We start from the raw sequence: 22560 nt of genomic DNA, 5'->3' as shown, positions 1-22560 counted from the left end.
TTTAATGGGAGTCAAGTGACTTGTCCAAGGTCACACAGCTGGGAAGTGTCTGTGGCCAGATTTGAACCCAGGACCTCTCATCTCTAGGCCTGGCTCTCAATCCACTGAGCTACCCAGATGCCCCCTGATATGGGATTATTTAAGTATTCTATTTCTTCTTCTGTTAATCTAGGCAATTTATATTTTTGTAAATATTGATCCATATCACCTAGATTGCCATATGTGTTGCCATATAATTGGGCAAAATAGTTTTTAATGATTGCCTAAATTTCCTCTTCATTAGAGGTATATCGCCCTTTTCATCTTTGATATTTCACGCACAAGTATCTTTGTGCACAAAAATGCACAAAGACAATCATCATCGTCAGTTACCGAGAGACTACTACTACTATGGTTAATTTGGTTTTCTTCTTTTCTTGTTTTAAATTAGATTAACCAGCACTGTGTCTATTTTATTTGTTTTTTTTTTCAAAGCACCAGCTTCTAGTCTTATTTTTTAATTCAATAGTTCTTCCACTTTTAATTTTATTAATTTCTTCTTTAAATTTAGGATTTCTTATTTAGTTTTAATCTGGGTATTTTAAATTTGTACTCTTTCTAGTTTTTTTTTTAATTTGCATGTCCAATTCATTGACCTCTGCCCTCCCTAATTTGTTAATATAAGAATTCAAGGATATAAATTTCCCCCTGAGTACTGCTTTGGCTGCCTCCCATAGATTTTGAAAGGATGTCTCATCATTGTCATTCTCTTCAATGAAATTATTGTTTCTATGATTTATTCTTTAACTGATTTTGGAGAATCATATTATTTAATTTCTAATTATTTGCCTCCCCATGTACCCTTACCAATTATTATTTTTATTGTACTATGATCTGAAAAGATTGCATTCATTATTTTTGCTCTTTTTCACTTGTTTGTCATGTTTTTATGCCCTAGTACATGGTCAGTCTTTGTGAATTTACCATGTCCTGCTGAAAAGAATGTGTATTCCTTTATGTCCCTATTTATTTTTCTCCACATATCTATTAACTTTAATTTTCTAAGATTTCATTCACATCTCTTACCCCTTTCTTATTTATTTTTTCTTTTGACTTATCTAGATCAAATAGAGGAAGGTTCAGATCTCCCATTAGTATAATTTTACTATCTATTTTCTCCTTAAGCTCTAATAGTTTCTCCTTTAAAAATCTGATTCTATACCATTTGGTGCATACATGTTGAATACTGCTATTTCTTCATTGTCTATACTGCCTTTTATCTGGATGTAATTACCTTCCCTATCTCTTTTAGTTAGATTTATTTTTACTTTGGCTTTGTCAGATATTATGATTGTAACTCCTGTCTTCTTTTTATCAGTTGATGCCCAATAGATTTTGCTCCAGCCTTTTACCTTTATCCTGTGTGTCTACCTGCTTTATTTGTATTTGTTTTTTTTTTTAATTTGGGGAATGACTTTTTTTTTTAAATATATTTTATTTGATCATTTCCAAGCATTATTCGTTAAAGACATAGATCATTTTCTTTTCCTCCCCCCCACCCCCCATAGCCGACGCGTAAGTCCACTGGGCATTAGATGTTTTCTTGATTTGAACCCATTGCTTTGTTGATAGTATTTGCATTAGAGTGTTCATTTAAAGTCTATCCTCTGTCATGTCCCCTCAACCTCTGTATTCAGGCAGTTGCTTTTTCTCGGTGTTTCCACTCCCATAGTTTATCCTTTGCTTATGAATGGTGTTTTTTTTCTCCTGGATCCCTGAAAGTTGTTCAGGGACATTACACCGCCCCTAATGGAGAAGTCCATTACGTTCGATTATACCACAGTGTATTAGTCTCTGTGTACAATGTTCTCCTGGTTCTGCTCCTCTCGCTCTGCATCACTTCCTGGAGGTTGTTCCAGTCTCCATGGAACTTCTCCACTTTATTATTCCTTTGAGCACAATAGCATTCCATCACCAACATATACCACAGTTTGTTCAGCCATTCCCCAATTGATGGGCATCCCCTCGTTTTCCAGTTTTGGGCCACCACAAAGAGCGCAGCTATGAATATTTTTGTACAAGTCTTTGTGTCCATTATCTCTTTGGGGTACAGACCCAGCAGTGCTATGGCTGGGTCAAAGGGTAGATATTCTTTTGTCGCCCTTTGGGCATAGTTCCAAATTGCCCTCCAGAATGGTTGGATCAGTTCACAACTCCACCAGCAATGAATTAATGTCCCTACTTTGCCACATCCCCTCCAGCATTCATTACTTTCCTTTGCTGTTATGTTAGCCAATCTGCTAGGTGTGAGGTGATACCTCAGAGTTGTTTTGATTTGCATCTCTCTGATTATAAGAGATGTAGAACACTTCTTCATGTGCTTGTTAATAGTTTTGATTTCTTTATCTGAGAACTGCCTATCCATTTCCCTTGCCCATTTATCAATTGGAGAATGGCTTGATTTTTTGTACAATTGATTTAGCTCATTATAAATATGAGTAATTAAACCTTTGTCAGAGGTTTCTATGAAGATTTTTTCCCAATTTGTTGTTTCCCTTCTGATTTTAGTTATATTGGTTTTGTTTGTACAAAAGCTTTTTAGTTTGATGTAGTCAAAATTATTTATTTTACATTTTGTGATTCTTTCTATATCTTGCTTGGTTTTAAAGCCTTTCCCCTCCCAAAGGTCTGACATGTATACTATTCTGTGTTTACCCAATTTACTTATGGTTTCCTTCTTTATGTTTAAGTCACTCACCCATTTTGAATTTATCTTGGTGTAGGGTGTGAGGTGTTGATCTATTCCTAGTCTCTCCCACACTGTCTTCCAATTTTCCCAGCAGTTTTTATCGAATAGTGGATTTTTGTCCCAAAAGCTGGGATCTTTGGGTTTATCGTATACTGTCTTGCTGAGGTCGTTTTCCCCCAGTCTATTCCACTGATCTTCCTTTCTGTTTCTTAGCCAGTACCAAATTGTTTTGATGACTGCTGCTTTGTAATATAGTTTGAGGTCTGGGACTGCAAGGCCCCCATCATATGTGTTTTTTTTCATTATTTCCCTGGATATCCTTGATCTTTTGTTCTTCCAAATGAACTTTGTTATGGTTTTTTCTAAATCAGTGAAGAAGTATTTTGGTAGTTCAATGGGTATGGCACTAAATAGATAAATAAGTTTGGGTAGGATGGTCATTTTTATTATATTGGCTCGTCCTATCCATGAGCAGTTAATGTTTTTCCAATTGTTCAAGTCTAGTTTTAGTTGTGTGGCGAGTGTTTTGTAGTTGTGTTCATATAGTTCCTGTGTTTGTCTTGGGAGATAGATTCCTAGGTATTTTATTTTATCTAAGGTGATTTTGAATGGGATTTCTCTTTCTAGTTCTTGCTGCTGAGCTGTGTTGGAGATATATAGAAAAGCTGATGATTTATGTGGGTTTATTTTGTATCCTGCAACTTTGCTAAAGTTGTTGATTATTTCAATTAGCTTTTTGGTTGAATCTCTAGGATTCTTTAAGTAGACCATCATGTCATCCGCAAAGAGTGATAACTTGGTCTCCTCCTTGCCTATTCTGATGCCTTCAATTTCTTTATCTTCTCTAATTGCTACTGCTAGTGTTTCTAGTACAATGTCAAATAGTAGAGGTGATAATGGGCATCCTTGTTTCACTCCTGATCTTATTGGGAATGCATCTAGTTTATCCCCATTGCAGATGATATTAGCTGTTGGTTTTAGATATATACTGTTTATTATTTTTAGGAATGACCCTTCTATTCCTATGCTTTCTAGTGTTTTTAATAGGAATGGGTGTTGTATTTTATCAAAGGCTTTTTCTGCATCTATTGAGATAATCATGTGGTTCTTGCTAGTTTGCTTGTTGATGTGGTCAATTATGTGGATGGTTTTCCTAATGTTGAACCAGCCCTGCATCCCTGGTATGAATCCTACTTGATCATGGTGAATGATCCTTCTGATCACTTGCTGGAGTCTTTTTGCTAGTATCCTGTTTAAAATTTTTGCATCTATATTCATTAGGGAGATTGGTCTATAGTTTTCTTTCTCTGTTTTTGACCTGCCTGGTTTTGGAATCAGTACCATGTTTGTGTCGTAAAAGGAGTTTGGTAGAACTCCCTCTTTGCTTATTATGTCAAATAGTTTGTATAGTATTGGGGTTAACTGTTCTCTGAATGTTTGATAGAATTCACAGGTGAATCCATCAGGCCCTGGGGATTTTTTCTTAGGAAGTTCTTTGATGGCTTGATGGATTTCAATTTCTGATATGGGATTATTTAAGAATTCTATTTCCTCTTCTGTTAGTCTAGGCAGTTTGTATTTTTGTATATATTCATCCATTTCTCCTAAATTGGTGTATTTATTGCCATATAATTGGGCAAAGTAATTTCTAATGATTGCCTTAATTTCCTCCTCATTGGAGGTGCTGTCCCCCTTTTCATCTTTAATGCTGTGAATTTGCTTTTCTTCCTTCCTTTTTTTAATTAGATTGACCAGTACTTTGTCTATTTTGTTTGTTTTTTCAAAGTACCAGCTTCTTGTCTTATTTATTAAATCAATAGTTCTATCACTTTCGATTTTATTAATTTCTCCCTTAATTTTTAGGATTTCTAATTTGGTTTTCTGCTGGGGGTTTTTAATTTGATCGCTTTCGAGTTTTTTCAATTGCATTTCCAATTGATTGATCTCTGCTCTCCCTTGTTTGTTAATATGAGCTTTCAGGGATATGAATTTGCCTCTGATTACCGCTTTGGCTGCATCCCAAAAGGTTTGAAAGGATGTTTCGCCATTGTCATTTTCCTTGATGAAATTATTAATTGTTTCTATGATTTCTTCTTTAGCTAAACGGTTTTGGAGTATCATATTGTTTAATTTCCAATTGGTTTTAGATTTGGTTTTCCATGTACCATTACTAATCATTATTTTTATTGCCTTGTGATCTGAGAAGGCTGCATTCATTATTTCTGCTTTTTTGCATTTGTGTGCTATGTTTCTGTGACCTAATGTATGGTCAATTTTTGTGAATGTGCCATGTGGTGCTGAGAAGAAGGTGTATTCCTTTTTATCCCTATTTATTTTTCTCCATATGTCTATTAATTCTAATTTTTCTAAGATTTCATTCACTTCTTTTACCTCTTTCTTATTTATTTTTTGATTTGATTTATCTAAATTTGATAATGGTTGGTTTAAGTCTCCCACTAGTATGGTTTTATTGTCTATTTCTTCCTTCAATTCTCCTAGTTTCTCCATTAGAAATTTGGGTGCTATATTATTTGGTGCATACATGTTGATTAATGATATTTCCTCATTGTCTAGAGTCCCTTTTAACAAAATATAATTACCTTCCCTATCCCTTTTGATCAGGTCTATTTTTGCATTGGCTTTATCAGATATCATGATTACCACTCCTGCCTTCTTTCTATCAGTTGAGGCCCAGAAGGTCTTACTCCATCCTTTAATTCTGACCTTGTGGGTGTCAACCCGCCTCATGTGTGTTTCTTGAAGACAACATATGGTAGGGTTTTGGATTCTAATCCATTCAGCTATTCGTCTACGTTTTATGGGTGAGTTCATCCCATTCACGTTCAAAGTTATGATTGTCATTTGTGGACTCCCTGGCATTTTGATTGCCTTCCCTAATTCTAACCTTTTCTTCTTCGGCTCTACCTTTTAGTCCAGTGATTTACTTTGAATCAGTCCCCCTTGTCCCCTCCCTTGATGTTTCCCTTTTTAGTCCCTCCCTTTTTGTTCCCTCCCCCTCCCCCCTCTCTTTCCCTCCCTTTTTGTTCTCCCTCTCCCCCTCCCCCCCTTGGTTTTCCCTTCTCCTTACCCTTGTTGGGTAAGATAGAATTCAAGATCCCAATGGATCTGGATGTTTTTCCCTCTCAGAGTTGATTTCCCTGAGATTGAGGTTTAAGTAAACCCCCCCCCTCTCTTCCTATCCTTCTTATAGGAGTTTTCTTCCCCTCCCCTTCCCCTGTGAATCTTTGTGTGAGAACCATTATTCTATTTGGTCTTTCTTTACCCCCTATTTATACATTACATTTTCCCCACATATTAGTATACATAGATTGATATAAATGTAGTCCTTATAGAAGAGAGTTTGAGTAAAAGAAGATAACATTTTTCCCCTTTCCTTAATATTTACCTTTTCAGGTATTCCTTGCTCTTTGATTTTCGGTATCAAACTTTCCACAGAGCTCTGGTCTTTTCTTTGCAAAAAGTTGGAAGTCTTCTATTTTGTTGAATGCCCATACTTTCCCTTGGAAGTATATAGTCAGTTTTGCTGGGTAGCTGATTCTTGGTTGGAGACCCAGCTCTCTTGCCTTTCTGAAGATCATGTTCCATGCCTTACGATCATTCAGAGTAGAACTTGCAAGGTCTTGGGTGACCCTGATTGGCATTCCTTTATATCTAAATTGTCTTTTTCTGGCTTCCTGTAGGATTTTTTCTTTTGTTTGATAGCTTTGGAATTTGGCAATTACATTCCTGGGAGTTGTCTTTTGGGGGTTTAGTGTAGAAGGTGTTCTGTGAGCTCTGTCAGTGGCTGTATTGCCCCCTTGTTCTAGAATCTCTGGGCAATTTTCTTTGATTATATCTTGTATCACCATGTCCAGTTTGGTGTTTATTTCTGGCTTTTCTGGGAGTCCAATTATTCTTAAATTTTCTCTTCTCCCCCTGTTTTCCAGATCTATCACCTTGTCGGTGAGATATTTTATGTTCTCTTCTAATTTCTTGGTGTTTTGGCTTTGCTTTATTAGTTCTTGCTTTAAAGCCTGGTTTTCTTTTACAGTTTGGTCAAACTGGTTTTGTAGATGCGTGAATTTCTTTTGCATCATTTCCCACTTTTCCTCCCAGAGGGCTTCCATCTTTTTGGTCCTTTCTGATTCAAATTCTTCATGTGTTTGTGGAGAGTTTCTATTTCCTTTGGAAGATTTTGGAGAATTTTCTTGTATATCTTCTTCTATCTGCTCTGTATTTTGTATTTTGGCTCCATAGAATGTGTCCAGAGTCGCCCCTTTCTTCTTATTTTTCTTGGTATTTTGGGGCTTCTGTGCTTCTGTGGAGTTTGTCATCTCTGAACGTGGAGGATTGGCTTTTCTTGTCTTTGTCTGGTGATCAGAGGCTTTAGTCCTGGGCAGATGTTGGTTCTATGAGCGTTCCCTGGGTTAAACTGAATATGCCTCACTGGAACTGGAATGGAAGGGTCGGACCACGAGGCCACACTCTCCCCCTGGCTCGATTTCCGGAAGTTGCCTTCAGAATCCCTGGCCGTGAGGCTGTTTCGTCGGCCTGCGGGGGGGATGGGCTGCCGCTTCCCCAAGCTCCGAGAGCACAGACTTTCACTGAGACTTGGATAGCAGGATCCAGCCCGTGAGGCTGTCTTGCCCGCCCTGAGGGTTGCTGTTGTTTTGACCAGCTCTCTGCAGCGGAGGCCCCAGGCAGTAACTTTCACCCAGACCGACCAGCTCTTTGCAGCGGAGGCCCCAGGCAGTAACTTTCACCCGGACCGACTGGCTCTCTGCAGGGGAAGCCCCAGGCAGTAACTTTCACCCGGACTGGGACTTGGGTAGAAGACCCTGAGGGTTGTTGTTCCTCAGACCCTGCTCTCTGAGCCCGGCGCGGCTGCCGCTTCCGGGAGCCTTGGACTCTGCGCTCCTACCCCTGAGGTCCGAGGGATCTCGGGTTCTGGCTTTTAAGGGGAGCCGTACCTTTTGAACCGGGTCCAGGTCCAGGAGGAGGGTTCCCAGGGTCTGTGCTGTTGATCGTTTTGAATTTCGGCGCCTTAGGAGCTTCTAGTTTGAGATCGGTAGGGAAGGGTTTTCCGGAGATCTGCACTTCAGCTTTCTCTAAGCCGCCATCTTAACCGGAAGTCTTTATTTGTATTTGTTGAAGACAACATATGGTAGGATTTTGGTTTCTGATCCACTCTACTATGGTGAGGTCATCTGATTCACATTCATTGTTATGATTACTACCTGTGTATTTCCCAACATTTTTATTTCCTCCCTTAGTCTTGCTTTTTCTTCTTTCACTATTTCCTTATATCCCAGTGGTTTGCTTTTAATCAGGCTCCCTAATCCCCATCCCTTTCTGCCCCCTCCCTTTTTATTCCCCGCTTATTTTTAGGGTCCATTAAATTCCTTCCCCCCTCTCTCGCTTTTTGTACTCTCCCACCCACTTCCCCCCTTGGATCTTCCCTCTCAACTTTCCTGTATGGTAAGATAGATTTTGATATCTCAATGGATCTAGATGCTCTTCCCTTTCAGAAATTATTCCACTGAGAGTAAAGTTTGAGTATTTCCTATTAGAACTCTCTTCCTCTCCTTCTTATAATAGTATTCTTCTCCTCCCCCTCCCCTTTGTGTGGTATACATTATACTAGTTTTCTTATTCTTTCAAGTTTCTCATGGTGTCATCTTCTATTCCTCCCTTTTCTTTTTTTGCATATCATCTTAAACCACTTAGTACCCCAGCCTCTACCTATGAATAAATCTTCTAACTACTATAATAGTAAACACAATTTTTGAGAGTTATGAAAGAAGGGAGGGAGACTCTGGGTTAATGATACAGACAGTTGATCAGGTATTTTGGGCAACCTGACCTATCCGGGTATCTCCCACAGAGACAGAGAGCAAAATGGCTTTTGCAGTCTCTGTGTCAAGATAGAGAATACCTAGGGAGAATAGGATTGTTGGTTGGCTAAGAAGTTTGCTGGACCTAGCCTCTCCCACAATGTTCCTTTCTGCACTGAAATGCTGCCTGAAAGAGAACAATAATAGTCCATCTAGGAGTTTGGCTTAACCTGAATCCGAGAAAGCTCTTCCTCTTGAATATAAAACTTCTAACCACAAACCTTCCTTTTACTTGCTTATATTGATCTGCCTAATTGCTATATAATGATGGATATTTATTTTGGGATAGGACAAAAAGGGTGATATTAGGGAAGAGGTCAAATGAGTTCTCTAGGCTAAAAATCAAGGTTGATGGCAGGTCCTTTCAACCCTCAGCTAACCACCAGGAATGGCCTGGAATCCCTTTCTGTCTCCTTGATTCTCCTATACTACCTGAAACTAAGCTAAACTAAAGAAGCAGCAAATGTCTTTAGATATTGCTGGCATGGATGAGGAAAGTTCTGACTTCAGGACTGACCCAGCCTGCCCTTCAGGGAAATCCTCAGGAAACGATGGTTTGCTAGTCTTGAAGTGGAAATAAGAGGTATTTCTCTCTAGGGTTCAGAAACTGAACTGAATCAGAGTTTGTTGGTCTCCCCAAAATCCTTGCTCCTGAACATTCCAATTGCCCCTCTTTCATCCTTCTCCTGCATTCCATTTCATATCAGTATAGAATTCTCCTTCAGATTCAAATAACATTTTTCCATAAGAATATTAACAATTTGACTTTATTGAAGTTCTTAAAGAAAATATGTTTAAAAAGTTTTTCCCTCTCTTATATACCTTTTCATGTTTCTCTTGATTTTTGTATTTGGATATCAAAATTTCCATTTAGTTCTGGTCTTTTCTTTACAAATATTTGGAAATCTATTTTTTAATGCCCATACTATCCCCTGGAATTATATAGTCAATTTTGATGGGCAGGTTATCCTTTGTTGTAGACCCAATTCTCTTGCCTTTCCTAATATCATATTCCAAGTCTTGCAGTCCTTTAGTGAGGAGACTGCCAGATCTTGTGTAATCCTGATTAGTGCTCCTTGAGATCTGAATTGTCTCTTTCTGGCTTCTTGTAATATTTTCTCCTTAACTTGGATGCTCTTGAATTTGGAAATTACATTCCTGGGGGTTGTCTTTTGAGGATTTAATGTAGAGTGTGATCTATGGACCTTTCAATGTATATTTTGCCTCCTTGTTCAAGAACATCAGGGCAGTTTTCTTGGATAATTTCTTGTAGTATGATGTCAAGGTTTCTGTTTATTTCTAGGTTTTCAGGTAGACCAATGATTCTCAAATTGTCTCTTCTAGATCAGTTTTCCAAAGCTGTCATTTTCTCAGTAAGATATTTCATGTTTCCTTCTTTTGTCAATCTTTTGGCTTTGATTTATTAATTTTTGCTGTCTTCTGAGATCATTAGCTTCTACTTGCCCAATTCTCATCTTAAAAGATTGGTTTTCAGTTATAATATTTGATTTCCCTTTTTGGACTGGTCTATTCTGCTTTTCATGGATTCCCGCAAGTCATTTCTGGTCTTCAATTTGCTCATCTTTTCATTTGATTTCTGGGCTTCTTTTCCCAAGTGGGAGATTCTGTCTTTTAAACTGTTATTTTCTTTTTGAACTATTTCCTACTTTTCTTGCCAAGTTTCTTGTATCTTCTTAACTTGGTTCTCAAATTCCAGCCTGATTTCTTGGAGAGCTTGTGACCAATTACCATTTTGGGGGGAAAAATTTGGATGTGTTTGCTTGTTTGTCATCCTCCGCTTTCTCCTCTGTAGTCTGTTTTTTCTCTAAGTAGAAATTATCCAGAGTCAAAGGCTTTTTCTTATTTATTTTTTGGTAGTTATAGATTGTAGTTCTTGGGTTTAAGTGGTCATTGTTTTGTTTGTTTTTATTCCCTTCCTAGTCAGAAGTCTGGGTGAGGAGGGCAGGCTCTCTATGTATCGAGCTATGGAATGGTTTTTGCCTTGAGGCTATTTTTCAAGACTCTGCAGGGTCTACTGCATGCTACCCCTCTCTGCTCTATTACTGTGCCCAAGGTCCACATTCCTCAGCCTCCTCAGATCCCAAATCTAGTTGCTCTCAGGAGTAAGTCTGTGGTATTCTCAGCCAGCTCCCAAGAACCTAGAGATTACTTCACACTCACTCTAAATTCTGGTGTGCTGTCTCTGACTCTGGTGCCATAGATGGAATACAGGAGGGGTGATCAGGTCCCACTTTGGTGGGAGATTTTTAACCCCCTTATCGTGTGGAAAAGCCCAAATCCTGCATACCTTCAAGGTTATGACCTACAGTGAAGCCCCTTCACTCATCTAATTTTAGTTTTTTGTCCTTTTGAGGCACATTATATTCATTGGTGGTGAGGAGCAAGTTCTATGCTATGACAATCTTAAACTGCATGTGCTGGGATGTTTGGAGAAAGTCTCTCATAAAGGTTGGTACCTGAGTTTTGAATGCAGTTAGAGTTTCCAAAAAGAAAAAATGAAATAATACATGATGGAGCAGAAAGATGTTGATCCATGGGACATGAAAATAGTAGTCTCACTCTGCCAAATGAAATTTTGGTGATCTCATCCAAAATGTGTCATCTCGATGGGCTTTAGTTTTTCCACCAGTCCACGAGAGTGTCTTCTGCTCCAGACCAGCCCCCAGGCCAAAAATCTCCAGAGTAAAGCTCTAATCTACTTTTTATCTGGGGATTTTTAATTTTTTCTCTTTCTAGTTTTTTAATTGGCATGCCCAATTCATTATATAAAGTTTTTTTGATAATTTCTTAGTCTCTCCATCAATGCTTTTCACTGACTCACAAACATGTATAGTTTCTGTTCATCCTCAGCTCTGATTGAATCAATAGAGGAGTGCTCTTTCCTTAAAAATGTGATAATTTTTAAATGGAAATAATAATAAATGGTGAATTCCCTTTATACTCCACACACATATTTCAGCATACACAGACCAACACACAAACATATACAAATACATGCTAACTTATGCATACAGAGAGAGTTTAAGTTTAATTATTTTTTATCATGAGGAAATCCACTGCAGTTTATTTGGTCTCAAGGTCTCAAATCCCAGATAGTTCTTTAGTGACTTGAATGCATTTGCATTATCCTTTTAAAATACTATCAAAACACATTGTTCTGATATGTTCTATTGGTAAGAAATTGGGATAATTAAAATGAAATAGAATTAATCAGGCATAGCTAAACATTTCATATCAGAAACCAAGAAAAAGGAAAGATAGACCCTGAATAGAAAAATAAAGGTGATTCCATAAACCAATTAGGGGAACAAGGAAACTTTCAACTCTCAAACTTATGGGTAGGAAATAATTTATAAACAAATGAGATGCAGAAAACATAAGAGAAAATGAAATGAATAATTTTGATTATATTAAATTCAAATGATTTTGTACAAACAAAACCAATGCAACCAAGATGAGAAAGTAAACAACAAATTGGGGTAGAAAATTGTATACCAAGTGTCTCTGACACAGGCCTCATTTCTCAAATATATAGAGATAGGAGTCAAATTTATAGGAATGCAAAACATCCCCTGATTGACAAATATTCAAAAAACATGAACAGTCATTTCTCATATGAAGAAATCAAAATGATCTCATACTAATATGAAAAAATGTTTCAAATTACTATTAATTAGGGAAATGTAAATGAAATCCATTCTGAGACACCATTTCACACCTATCAGATTTCTAATAGAACCAAAAAAATGATAAATGTTGGAAAGTGTGGGGAGAAATTGGGACATTAAATCACTATTGATAACATTATGAACTGATAAAACTGTTCTGAAGAACATAGAACCATTCCCAAAGGACCATAAATAATTGACTACTCTCTGACACAGAAATTCTACAACTGGGTCCATATCTCAAAGAGATTAGGGATAAAGAAAAGTGACAACCACACAGGAATATTTTTAGCAACATTTCTTGTAGTGGCAAATAATTGGAAACTAAAAGGGTAACCATTAATTGGGGAATAACTGAGAAAAATTGTGGTATATACCAGTAATGGAATATGATCATGCCAAAAGAAATGACAGACAGGATGAGTTCAGAAAAACCTGGAAAGATTCATATCAACTGATACTAAGGGAATTGAGAAGAACCAATGGAATAATGTCCACACTGACGGAAATATTGTACCAACTCTGAAGGAATAAACTATTATCAAGAAAAATAGGTTCGAAGACAATCCCAAAGGATTTCTAATAAAAAAGTGCCCTCCACAAAGAAGAAAGTAACTGTTAGAATCAGACTGCAGATAAAGAATATCATCTTTCACTTTATTTCTTTCATAATTCTTCATTATGCATATGATATATCATCTGTTGTGCATATGGAATAGGGAAATATATATTGCATGAAAAACCTGGAATTACCTCTATCAACTCTATATCACCTCAAGGAAGGTGAGGGTGAAGGAAGGACGGAAGAAGAGAAGTTTGATTGCAGAATGTCAGAAAACAACTGTCAAAAATTTTTATATGTAAAATTGAAAAAAAAGAATATGAATTATTTATTAGCTTATTGGTTACATTAAACTTTTCAGGTATCCCCTTATTTATTCATACTAGAGAAAGCATGATTTAACAGAAAGATATGTTTATATATAAAACCCTGTTTTCATTATATCAGTTCTTTCTCTGGAGATGAACATACAAAAGTCATTCTTCAAATAATATTCCTGTCCCTATATATAACGATCTCTCGGCCCTGCTTGTTTCACTTCCATGTAGGTCTTACTGTGTCTTTTTTTAATTAACCTGCTTTCTGTTTCTACAGTAAATTGGTATTCTGTCATAATCATAAGTCACAGCTTCTTCAGCCATTTGAGGACAGGCATCTTATATTTTCATTTTATAGCTCCACGATGCTGCGCAGTGCCTTGTAAATAGTGAGATTTTAAGAAATAGTCACATATAGCTTGTATAATTATATTGGTAACCACATCACTAACCAGAAGGGTGAACTCTGCTATTATGTCAAACTTTGCTTCTATGCCGTCTTTCCCAGTTTCATTGTCATCCACCTGAGCATCCTTTCCTGACCTTTTTTCTCCAGGGTAAAAAATTCATACGTCCACCTTGAGTCTTGGCCTAAATGTCTAGTTGGCTAAGACCTTCAGTTTATTAGGAACCCATCTCAGTTTTGTGACTTTTCAAAAGTCCCAGACTCATACTATACCTTTGTGTAAAGGGAACCCTCTCCCCCAGAAATCACATACTGGGGTCTTCCTTCCTGCATCCCTGCGCTGCATTGACTACATCACATGAGAGGGCTCCAAACAGGTCACAGGAGAAATGACCTGGCATAATCGCCTGGAAAGGTTCAGGTTAGGATTTGGGGTAAAGGAAAAGAAATAAAAGAGGGGGTTCCAGGAACTGGTCTCTCTATTCCCTTGGATGTTCCAGTGCAAGGAATATGGATAAGAGAGCCATGAGAGCCCATATGGCTAGTTTGAGAATAGACTTCAATCTCTCTCCGTCTGTCCTCTCTTATTCAAGAAATTGTCAATAAACTCTATGGAAATGAAAGCCCAGAGATTTAATTTAGCTTCAACACCTTCTTTTATCTGCCATTGATAAAAAATATTAGACATCAGCGAGTACAGCATATCTCCCTGGTTTTTCAACTATTGAATTCCAACTATTTTTCTTCTCTGTTAGCTCCACTCCTTTCTGAAGAACATCCGGTTTAACAACAGTGCTGGGAACCAGGTGGTCTTGGAGAAGAAGAGGAAATCGATGACGAACTACGATATTCTCAACCATGTGACCTTTCCTAATGACACTGATGTTCTGGTGAAAGTGGGAGAGTTTATTCCTCAGGCTCCTCCTGGCCAAGATTTCACCTTCCAAGAGAAGGCAGTAGTGTGGCACCGGTGGTGGACAGAGGTGAAAAAAATTGAAATGTTGGTTGGAATAAGGATGTATACGTGAAAATGTAGCACATCAGGATAGTCACTGGCACTTCACAAATTAAAAGTCACAGTGCCTGCCCGGAGAATGCAATTTTCAAATAATGGAGCTACACAAAATCCAGTTGAGCTGGTATAAAGTTAAGGGCACCAGTACACAAGCCCCTTGAGATGGTCAACCCTAAAGTCAGTGTCTTTTTCCCATTGCACAGGCTTGGAAAGCAGAGGAATACATCTGATCCATGACAGCTGGGCAAGAAGGACCTTCTTATTAGAACTAATGATTCTTGGTAATTCCTACTAAATCCAGTAAACTTTCTTTATACTGTAGGTATTTCCAAGACATCAGTGCCCCAGAAGTTTTGGAGACCAACCATAAAACCCTAGATTATCCAATTTCTAGCTCACATCCCAGTAATGGGAATAATGTTTCCAATTTTGCATCAATTCTCATACATCTAAAACTGCTCTCTCTACCATATCATTTCCTTTGCTTCCACATGGAATATCACAATTTAAAGAAAATTAGACTGTCAAAAAGGAAATATTGACCAATATTGAATTTTTTTCAGGGAATAAATCAAAGAACCTGATCAATTCAGAATAAACAGCTTCATCACTTGAAGGGTTTCATACTGATACAGCTAAACAATTCAAAGAATGGCAGATTTGTTAAAAATTAAGGTGGATAGAGAGATTGGTAATTTTTATTATATTATACATTCCTTTTCTCATTTAATTAGATGCCATTCAAAAGGAATTTCTTGAGGAATTATATGATTAGAATATTAAGTTTATATCTTGGAGAATATAAAAATGACATCATCTTTCACCTGGAGTTCCTTCCTCTTGGATTTTAGAGATTGGATCTTGACAAAAAATTAGAAGTTGAATTACAGTTGCTCTGAAGCCCTGCTTAGGAAAATTCCCCACATTAGTCTAAGAGTGGGTTCCCTGCCTAATTTTAGGCTGCCTCTCAGACTTCATCAACCTTGAGAAAAAATTCAGGTACCGGGAAAACAGTTGTTTTCAAAAACTATAAAACCGTATCTCCCCAAGGCTATGAAAATGGATTTGATCTACCCTTCTTTTGACTAGATGTAATAACAGACAGGATGGAAATCTGTTCCTCAATTATCTGTAAACAAAGACTTTTTCTAGTAATAAAGTCACCTTGGCAGTCACCATGTTGAGAAGCATACAGTATGGAGCCATTTGACAGGTCAGCTGTTGTCCTTAGGACACTCTACTTCCTATGATGAACGGGTTCCAGGATCTGATGCCACTTGCTATATGACTATTCTCCAATCAGAAATATCCTGGGGAGAGATTAAGTGATGACATCAGAAGGGAAATATATTGGCATAGAGGACAAGAAGTCAAGGGTTTGAGGGTTTCTTCCCCCTAGCTGCTTGCTTTACTTCTTCTCTAGCCCAGCTCTCCTAATTAACTTCTAATTTTGTTCATATTTAAGCAACTGCTCTCTCTCTCTCTTTCTCTCTCTCTCTCTCTCTCTCTCTCTCTCTCTCTCTCTCTCTCTCTCTGTCTCTCTCTCTCTGTCTCTTTCTCTCTCTGTCTCTCTCTCTCTCTGTCTATCTGTCTATTTGTCTCTGTCTCTGTCTCTCTTTCTCTCTCTCTCTGTCTCTCTCTCTCTCCCTCTGTCTCTCTCTCTCTCTGTCTCTCTCTGTCTCTGTCTCTGTCTCTCTCTCTCTCTCCCTCTCTCTCTCTCTCTCTCTCTCTCTCTCTCTCTCTCTCTCTCTCTCTCTCTCTCTCTCTTTCTCTCTCTGTCTCTGTCTCTCTCTCTCTCTGTCTATCTGTCTATTTGTCTCTGTCTCTCTCTGGCTCTCTCTCTCTGTCTCTCTCTCTCTCCCTCTGTCTCTCTCTCTCTCTGTCTCTCTCTCCCTCCCTCTCTCTCTCTCTGGCTCTCTCTCTCTCTCCCTCTGTCTCTCTCTCTCTCTGTCTCTCTCTCCCTCCCTCTCTCTCTCTCTGGCTCTCTCTCTCTCTCTCTCTCTCTCCTGCCTGACTCAAGTTTTTGTAGCATCTGTTCAGACTGTGAGCTAATCACGAGCTAGTTAGAAATCTTGAACAGCAGATTAACAAATTCATATTTTGAATCTAAATATACAGCCTCCTGAGAATTTCATTTCTACAAGAGAGGAATAATGGAATACCAAGCTGGTTCCAGCATTGCCAAATCCTGACACTCAGAATCTTTGGTTTGGAGACAGATGTTTCCTTTTGTATAAATTCCTTGGATTATTACTGAGCCTCTAAATCAATGGCTTTGATTGATTCAAGGAAGTATATTGTCTCTGTTCACACTCAGTTCTTATTTAATCAATTTACTTACTATTCACTTGCTCTTAATGAGGGTGCAGATTATTTTTAGAGGAAAAGAATGTCCTATAGATCACTTCCTTTACACTCTGTATACATATACAAATGTGTGGAGAAAGTTTTAATATTTGTTATCCTGAGGTAATATATTAGAGTGTCTGGAAAAGTCCGTACTCTCAAATCTTACTGAGATCTTTATGACTCGAGGAAGATTTCTAAAATTCATTTTTGATACTTTCTCAATTCATTGCTCTAAAGTATCTTAGGGAAAGTCTCTGTTGGTTATGAATTATGATCACTAAATTTATTCACTGTCTAGATTTTAAAATCCCATTGGAGTAACATCTACCCTCTAATAATTAATTTGCATGCCTTCCTCTGTTCTTCAGTTGAAAAGAAATAAAAAAATAACAATGGTGGACTTTGAAGAATATTCAAATTGTATGCTTTGTAAGGATTAATTTGTAATTAATTAGTCAATTGGCTAGAAATTCGTTATTCAGGAGATTTAGAACCGAGTTGTAGACTAGAGAAAGGGGTTTCTTTATTTTTCCTTTTCTAGTTTGGTGCCATTAAAACATCTGGTCTCCCTTGCTTCATTTGATATTTTCTGATTCATCCAACCTCTTATCTATTTGGTCATCTCTTAGTTGTTTCCTCTTTCTATTATTCTTTTGAATCAGGATGTAGCATATCAGATTTTTTATAATCAATCCTATTAAGACGACCAAACCACCAATTGGTATCAATTTTAATAGATCTACTACTGTAAGGCAGAAGATATCTAGCAAAATCGTTGGGAGGGGAAGCTCTCAAAAATATCTAGGAATCCCTTCAGTAAACGCTTGAGTTATGTTTCCTAGAATCGTGCTTCTTGTCAGTTTTCTTTACTGCTTTTTTTTTTTTATATAAGCTTTTAGGCTCATCCTTTTTTGCTTCTCCAATTGCTATAGGTAATATTGATCTTGTTATTTGTTACTGATTATAGGCTTACGCTGTTAGGGTCACCCAGTGTGAGATGGTATATGAAGCTGCTGGACACAGTGTTATCCAACTAATTTACTGTCTAACTATTAGGAGTATCAGGGGTAGGAAACGGAGGTAGAAAGTAAAGTAGGAAAACTCTTACCCAAAAACTAAGATTTCTAAACACATCCACCCCCACCCCAATAATCCACAAGGGCTTTTCTTCTTGTTCACCAAAAGTGAATCTTCTCAAACTATTCTACAGCTGTCTACCTATATCCCAAAGCTATCTATCTAAACTTATTCTCAGTTATCAATGTATAATTAGCCTTAAACTCCTACACTTATCTTGGATATTCACAGCTTGGATGTAGCTCGGTGTCTCTCCCACTTCCGGGATAAAATTGCCAGTAAATTCTTACTGACGCTGCTCTTTGGCGCCACCTAGAGCTCCTCTAAATGCAACAGTCAATTCAAGTATTCTTCAATCTTCTTCAGTCGAAAGGTGTTTTCCAAAACTAAATCTTAGAAAAATTCTCATAGACTGATCAGAAGAAACATCCACCTACTCCCAGAGAGTAAATTTCAGAGGTTAAGTGACCAGTTTTCTAACTGCCTTTCCCCAGGGGCTTCTGGGATTTCCTCTTAAGGGACCCACAACCTATTCTGTTTTATCCAATTAAAGGGGAAAAGACAAAATACAGAAACACCTTTCTCTAGGCTACAACTCTTGTTTCTAAGTCTCCAGAGTAACTAATTACTAGCTAATTAACTAACTGATAACAAATCAATCTTTACAGCTTGTATCTAAAAACAAATTAGACTACTATTGACATTTCTGATCCTGCCTCCAAACCACAAGGTTCATTAAGCCTTTGTATACTTCCCTGTGTAGGCAGTTCCCAAAAGATGCAGTCAAATTTGTCAGCCTGGATTCTACAGAAAAGCCAAGGATGGAAAGCCTAACTGCTGTTTTGACTGTGCCTCCTGTCCTGAGGGCCAGATTTCCAACCACACTGGTAAGTCTCTGTAGACACTCATCAGCCTCAGAAACCTTGGACACAAACCAAATCTGGGCATGCCTCTATCAGGCAATAGCAACAACAACAACAACAACAACAACAACAAAAGCAATACACAGTATTGATTCCAAGATGGAAGGTGAGGGTTTAAAAAAAAAGAAAAGAAAGATAAAGTGACCAGCCCTCATCATGCATCTTCTAAAGAGAGCTAGAACAATAAGCCAGCATACTGAAATGAAGTCCATTTATTTTTCATTGCATCTCAACTGACTCCCTTGGATGGTTCCATATATGTTGGTGTTAAGGATCCACAATCACCATGATGTTATCATTCACTCTTAAAATTCCCCACCTTTTTGCTGGCCAGGAACCTGCTCCATGCCCAGATTTCTCATTCAACATAAGACTTTGATCTCCAGGAAAACAGAAATAATACTCTGAAGAGGCACATGTTTAATCTGACAAATCTAAATGAGTAGGCAGAAATTTCACAAATCAATATTTGAGGGAGGAGGAAATATTGTGTTCTGTGGAAATAATCTGACCTAGAGCAATAATTCCAGGAACAATATGTCTTTGAAGGAAGTTCTTGCAATAGTCATCGATCAATAAATGAAAATGTATGGGAGATTGTTCCCTCCTCAAAACAGGTCAGCAAGAAAGTAGCCTAGGAAGGGTCTCCTGAGCATGGATCTAAAGTATCTAGGACAATGTCCTCCTGACCTGAAATAGAAGGAATTCAGCAGGGACCTGCCAAAGACACAGCAGGAAGAACATTTTCATTCTTAACCTGGAAAACAACCATTTGCTTCCTACATTGTTCTCTTAATGATTTCCTGAAAATAGTATCTCATTGTAATAGGTCCTCTCTATTAAAAAATATACTGCTAGGTGCTTATAAGTTGATGAGCTCTGGGAATCTTTACATTTAAAAAGAGGAAGAACTCAGTAGCCATTGGATCCCTAGAATAGCATCTGGAGCAATACATCACCTAGTTTTTGCTTAAATCCCCCCAAGGAGGGGATACCTTCCACCTCTCAGTGTAACCCCTTTTAATTTGAGAAAACTCTCATTATTAAAAATCTTGGTCTCACATGGAACCTGTATTTATTTGTCTCTTCTCAATTTCCCACCTATTTTGGTTTTCTCCCTTTACAATGAAACAAAGCAAGTTCTGTCCCACATCACACATAAGCCTTTTGAAAACCTAGTACCAACTCTCACATCCCTTCTGAATTTTCTCTTATTCAAGCTGTACAAGCCTAGTTCCTTCCTCAATATTTCTAGAATGCTCAGAGTTCATGCCCATGCAAAGAACTTAAGAGGCAAATAAATAAAGCCTAAAAGGCATGAAGTCAACAATTATATGTGTGTGTGTGTGTGTGTGTGTGTGTGTGTGTGTGATCAGTATTCTAAGCATCAACAGGAAAGGCATAGAAACCAAGATCTTTAGAAGTTGTGGATGCTGCATTTCCACATATAATTCCAAAAGAGAACACAAAAATCAGAGAGCTCCAAGCTAAGGAGATGGTATCTTAAAGGAACCATGGTCCAGGTCCAAGACAGCAAGAGACGAATAAGCTCAATTTCTTTACTTGGTAACGTACTACTGTCACATTTATTATGGTTATCGTTATCATTGTTAATAATAATGCTTCATATTTATAGTCCTCTAAGAATAAAATTTCTATTATACACATTATTTCTATAGCATTTTAAGACTTCTAAAACCCTCCACATTTTTCGCTCTTTTGATCCTCACAATAACATCATTTCACAGATGATAAAATTGAAATAAAAGTTAATTGATATCCATAAGATTGTAAAATCACAGACTATGTGAGGCAAGATTCAAACTAAAGTCTTCCAAGTGCTGCATTTTATATACTTGCACAAAATTCTGGTACTCATTGAACCAGAAAGAGTGATTAGTACAAGAAAACTTTCTTGACCTTCCCATAGGGGAGCTATGCTGAGACTGACATACTGAGACCTTGTTTATTCTCTTCAGACAGTGAGCAATGCATGACATGTCCAGAAGATCAATATCCAAATAGAGACAGGATTTATTGTCTACCCAAACTGGCGATATTTCTGGACTATGAAGAACCCATGGGGAAGACCTTGGCCTCCATAGCTGTTTGCTTCTCTCTCCTTACAGTTCTGGTTCTCTGGGTCTTTGTGAAGCACAAAGATACTCCCATAGTCAAAGCCAATAATCGAGATCTCAGCTACACTCTCCTCATCTCCCTTTCCCTCTGCTTCCTTTGCTCCCTGCTCTTCATTGGCCCTCCCACTCCAACAAATTGCCTCCTCAGACAAACAACATTTGGAGTCATGTTCACAGTGGCCATCTCCTCTATTCTAGCCAAAACAATTACTGTGGTTCTGGCCTTCAGAGCCACAAGACCAGGCAGCAGGAGCAGGAGATGGGTGGGCTCCAGAGCACCCATCTCTCTTGTTGTCTTTTGTACCTTCATTCAAGTCATGCTCTGTGCAATCTGGCTCCTGCTCTCTCCCCCATTCCCTGATGCAGATACACACTCTGACCCTGAGCACATCATCCTCAAGTGCAATGAGGGCTCTCTCATTGCCTTCTACTTTGTCCTGGGCTACATAGCACTCTTGGCCCTGGGGAGCTTCACTGTGGCTTTTCTAGCCAGAAATCTCCCTGACACCTTCAATGAAGCCAAGTTCATCACCTTCAGCATGCTTGTGTTCTGCAGTGTCTGGATCTCCTTCCTGCCCACATACCAGAGCACCAAGGGGAAGATGATGGTGGCTGTGGAGGTCTTCTCCATCTTGAGTTCCAGTGCTGGCTTACTAGGCTGCATTTTTATACCCAAATGCTATGTCATTCTTGTGCAGCCAGAGAAGAACACCAAGAAAACTTTAAAAAATAATGCCATTTCCTGAATTCAGAGCTATTCTCAAAATTTCTACATAATTCCCACTGAAAACAAGCAATTTTAAAGTGTCAACACAAATTAATCTTGCTTCATAATGTCCCATTGAAACCCATCTGAACTCCAAGCTCTCCTAAACAAGAACTTCTTGACTGTTCCAAAATCTCCTGATGCACCATTAATAGCCTATCCATATTTTTACATTATGGACTTTGTCATGTTATCTTTCTTAATGACTTTTTTTCCTTTTTCCATTTAATTTATCTTTTAGTTGTATGAATTCCTTGATGATTTCTGCATGAACAACTCCTTTCTTTCCACCTCTTCAACCATAATATTTATGATACTCTTCCTCAATTTGTCCTTCAGTTACTGAGACCCTCCCCTTTAATTTTTCTTTTATCCTCTCCACGTTTTCTAAGCTCCCTGAAAGGAAGATAAAAGACTTATATTCACGGAATATATCTTGTATCACATAATTCATTTGCCTAATACCCCTGATTGTTTTATATTTCCCTTTTGATTCAATAGACCCAATAGATGGATGGATGGATAGATGGATGCATGGATGGATAGATAGAAGAGACAGACTGATGGATGGACAGATAGAAAGATAGATAGATAGATAGATAGATAGATAGATAGATAGATAGATAGATAGATAGATAGATAGATGGATAGATAGATAGAAAGATAGATAGATAGATAGATAGATAGATAGATAGA

The 22560-nt window shown here is 37.9% G+C and overlaps 1 protein-coding gene across 1 annotated transcript in view; it reads left to right on the top strand.

Moving 5' to 3' along the window:
• The window catches only part of VN2R591 (vomeronasal 2 receptor 591), a 28267-nt gene extending 6423 nt beyond the window's left edge, over window positions 1–21844 (top strand). The window contains 3 exon segments of the mRNA NM_001099536.1: window positions 14352–14579; window positions 18801–18928; window positions 20944–21844. Of these exon segments, the coding sequence (NP_001093006.1) occupies window positions 14352–14579; window positions 18801–18928; window positions 20944–21844 (1257 nt within the window).
• Window positions 21845–22560: the final 716 nt, after the last annotated feature.

This window comes from Monodelphis domestica, chromosome 4, assembly GCF_027887165.1.
Source record: "Monodelphis domestica isolate mMonDom1 chromosome 4, mMonDom1.pri, whole genome shotgun sequence".
Lineage (NCBI taxonomy): Eukaryota > Metazoa > Chordata > Mammalia > Didelphimorphia > Didelphidae > Monodelphis > Monodelphis domestica.
Note: the sequence above shows the minus strand (reverse complement) of the source record. Positions and strands in the feature narration are given on the sequence as shown.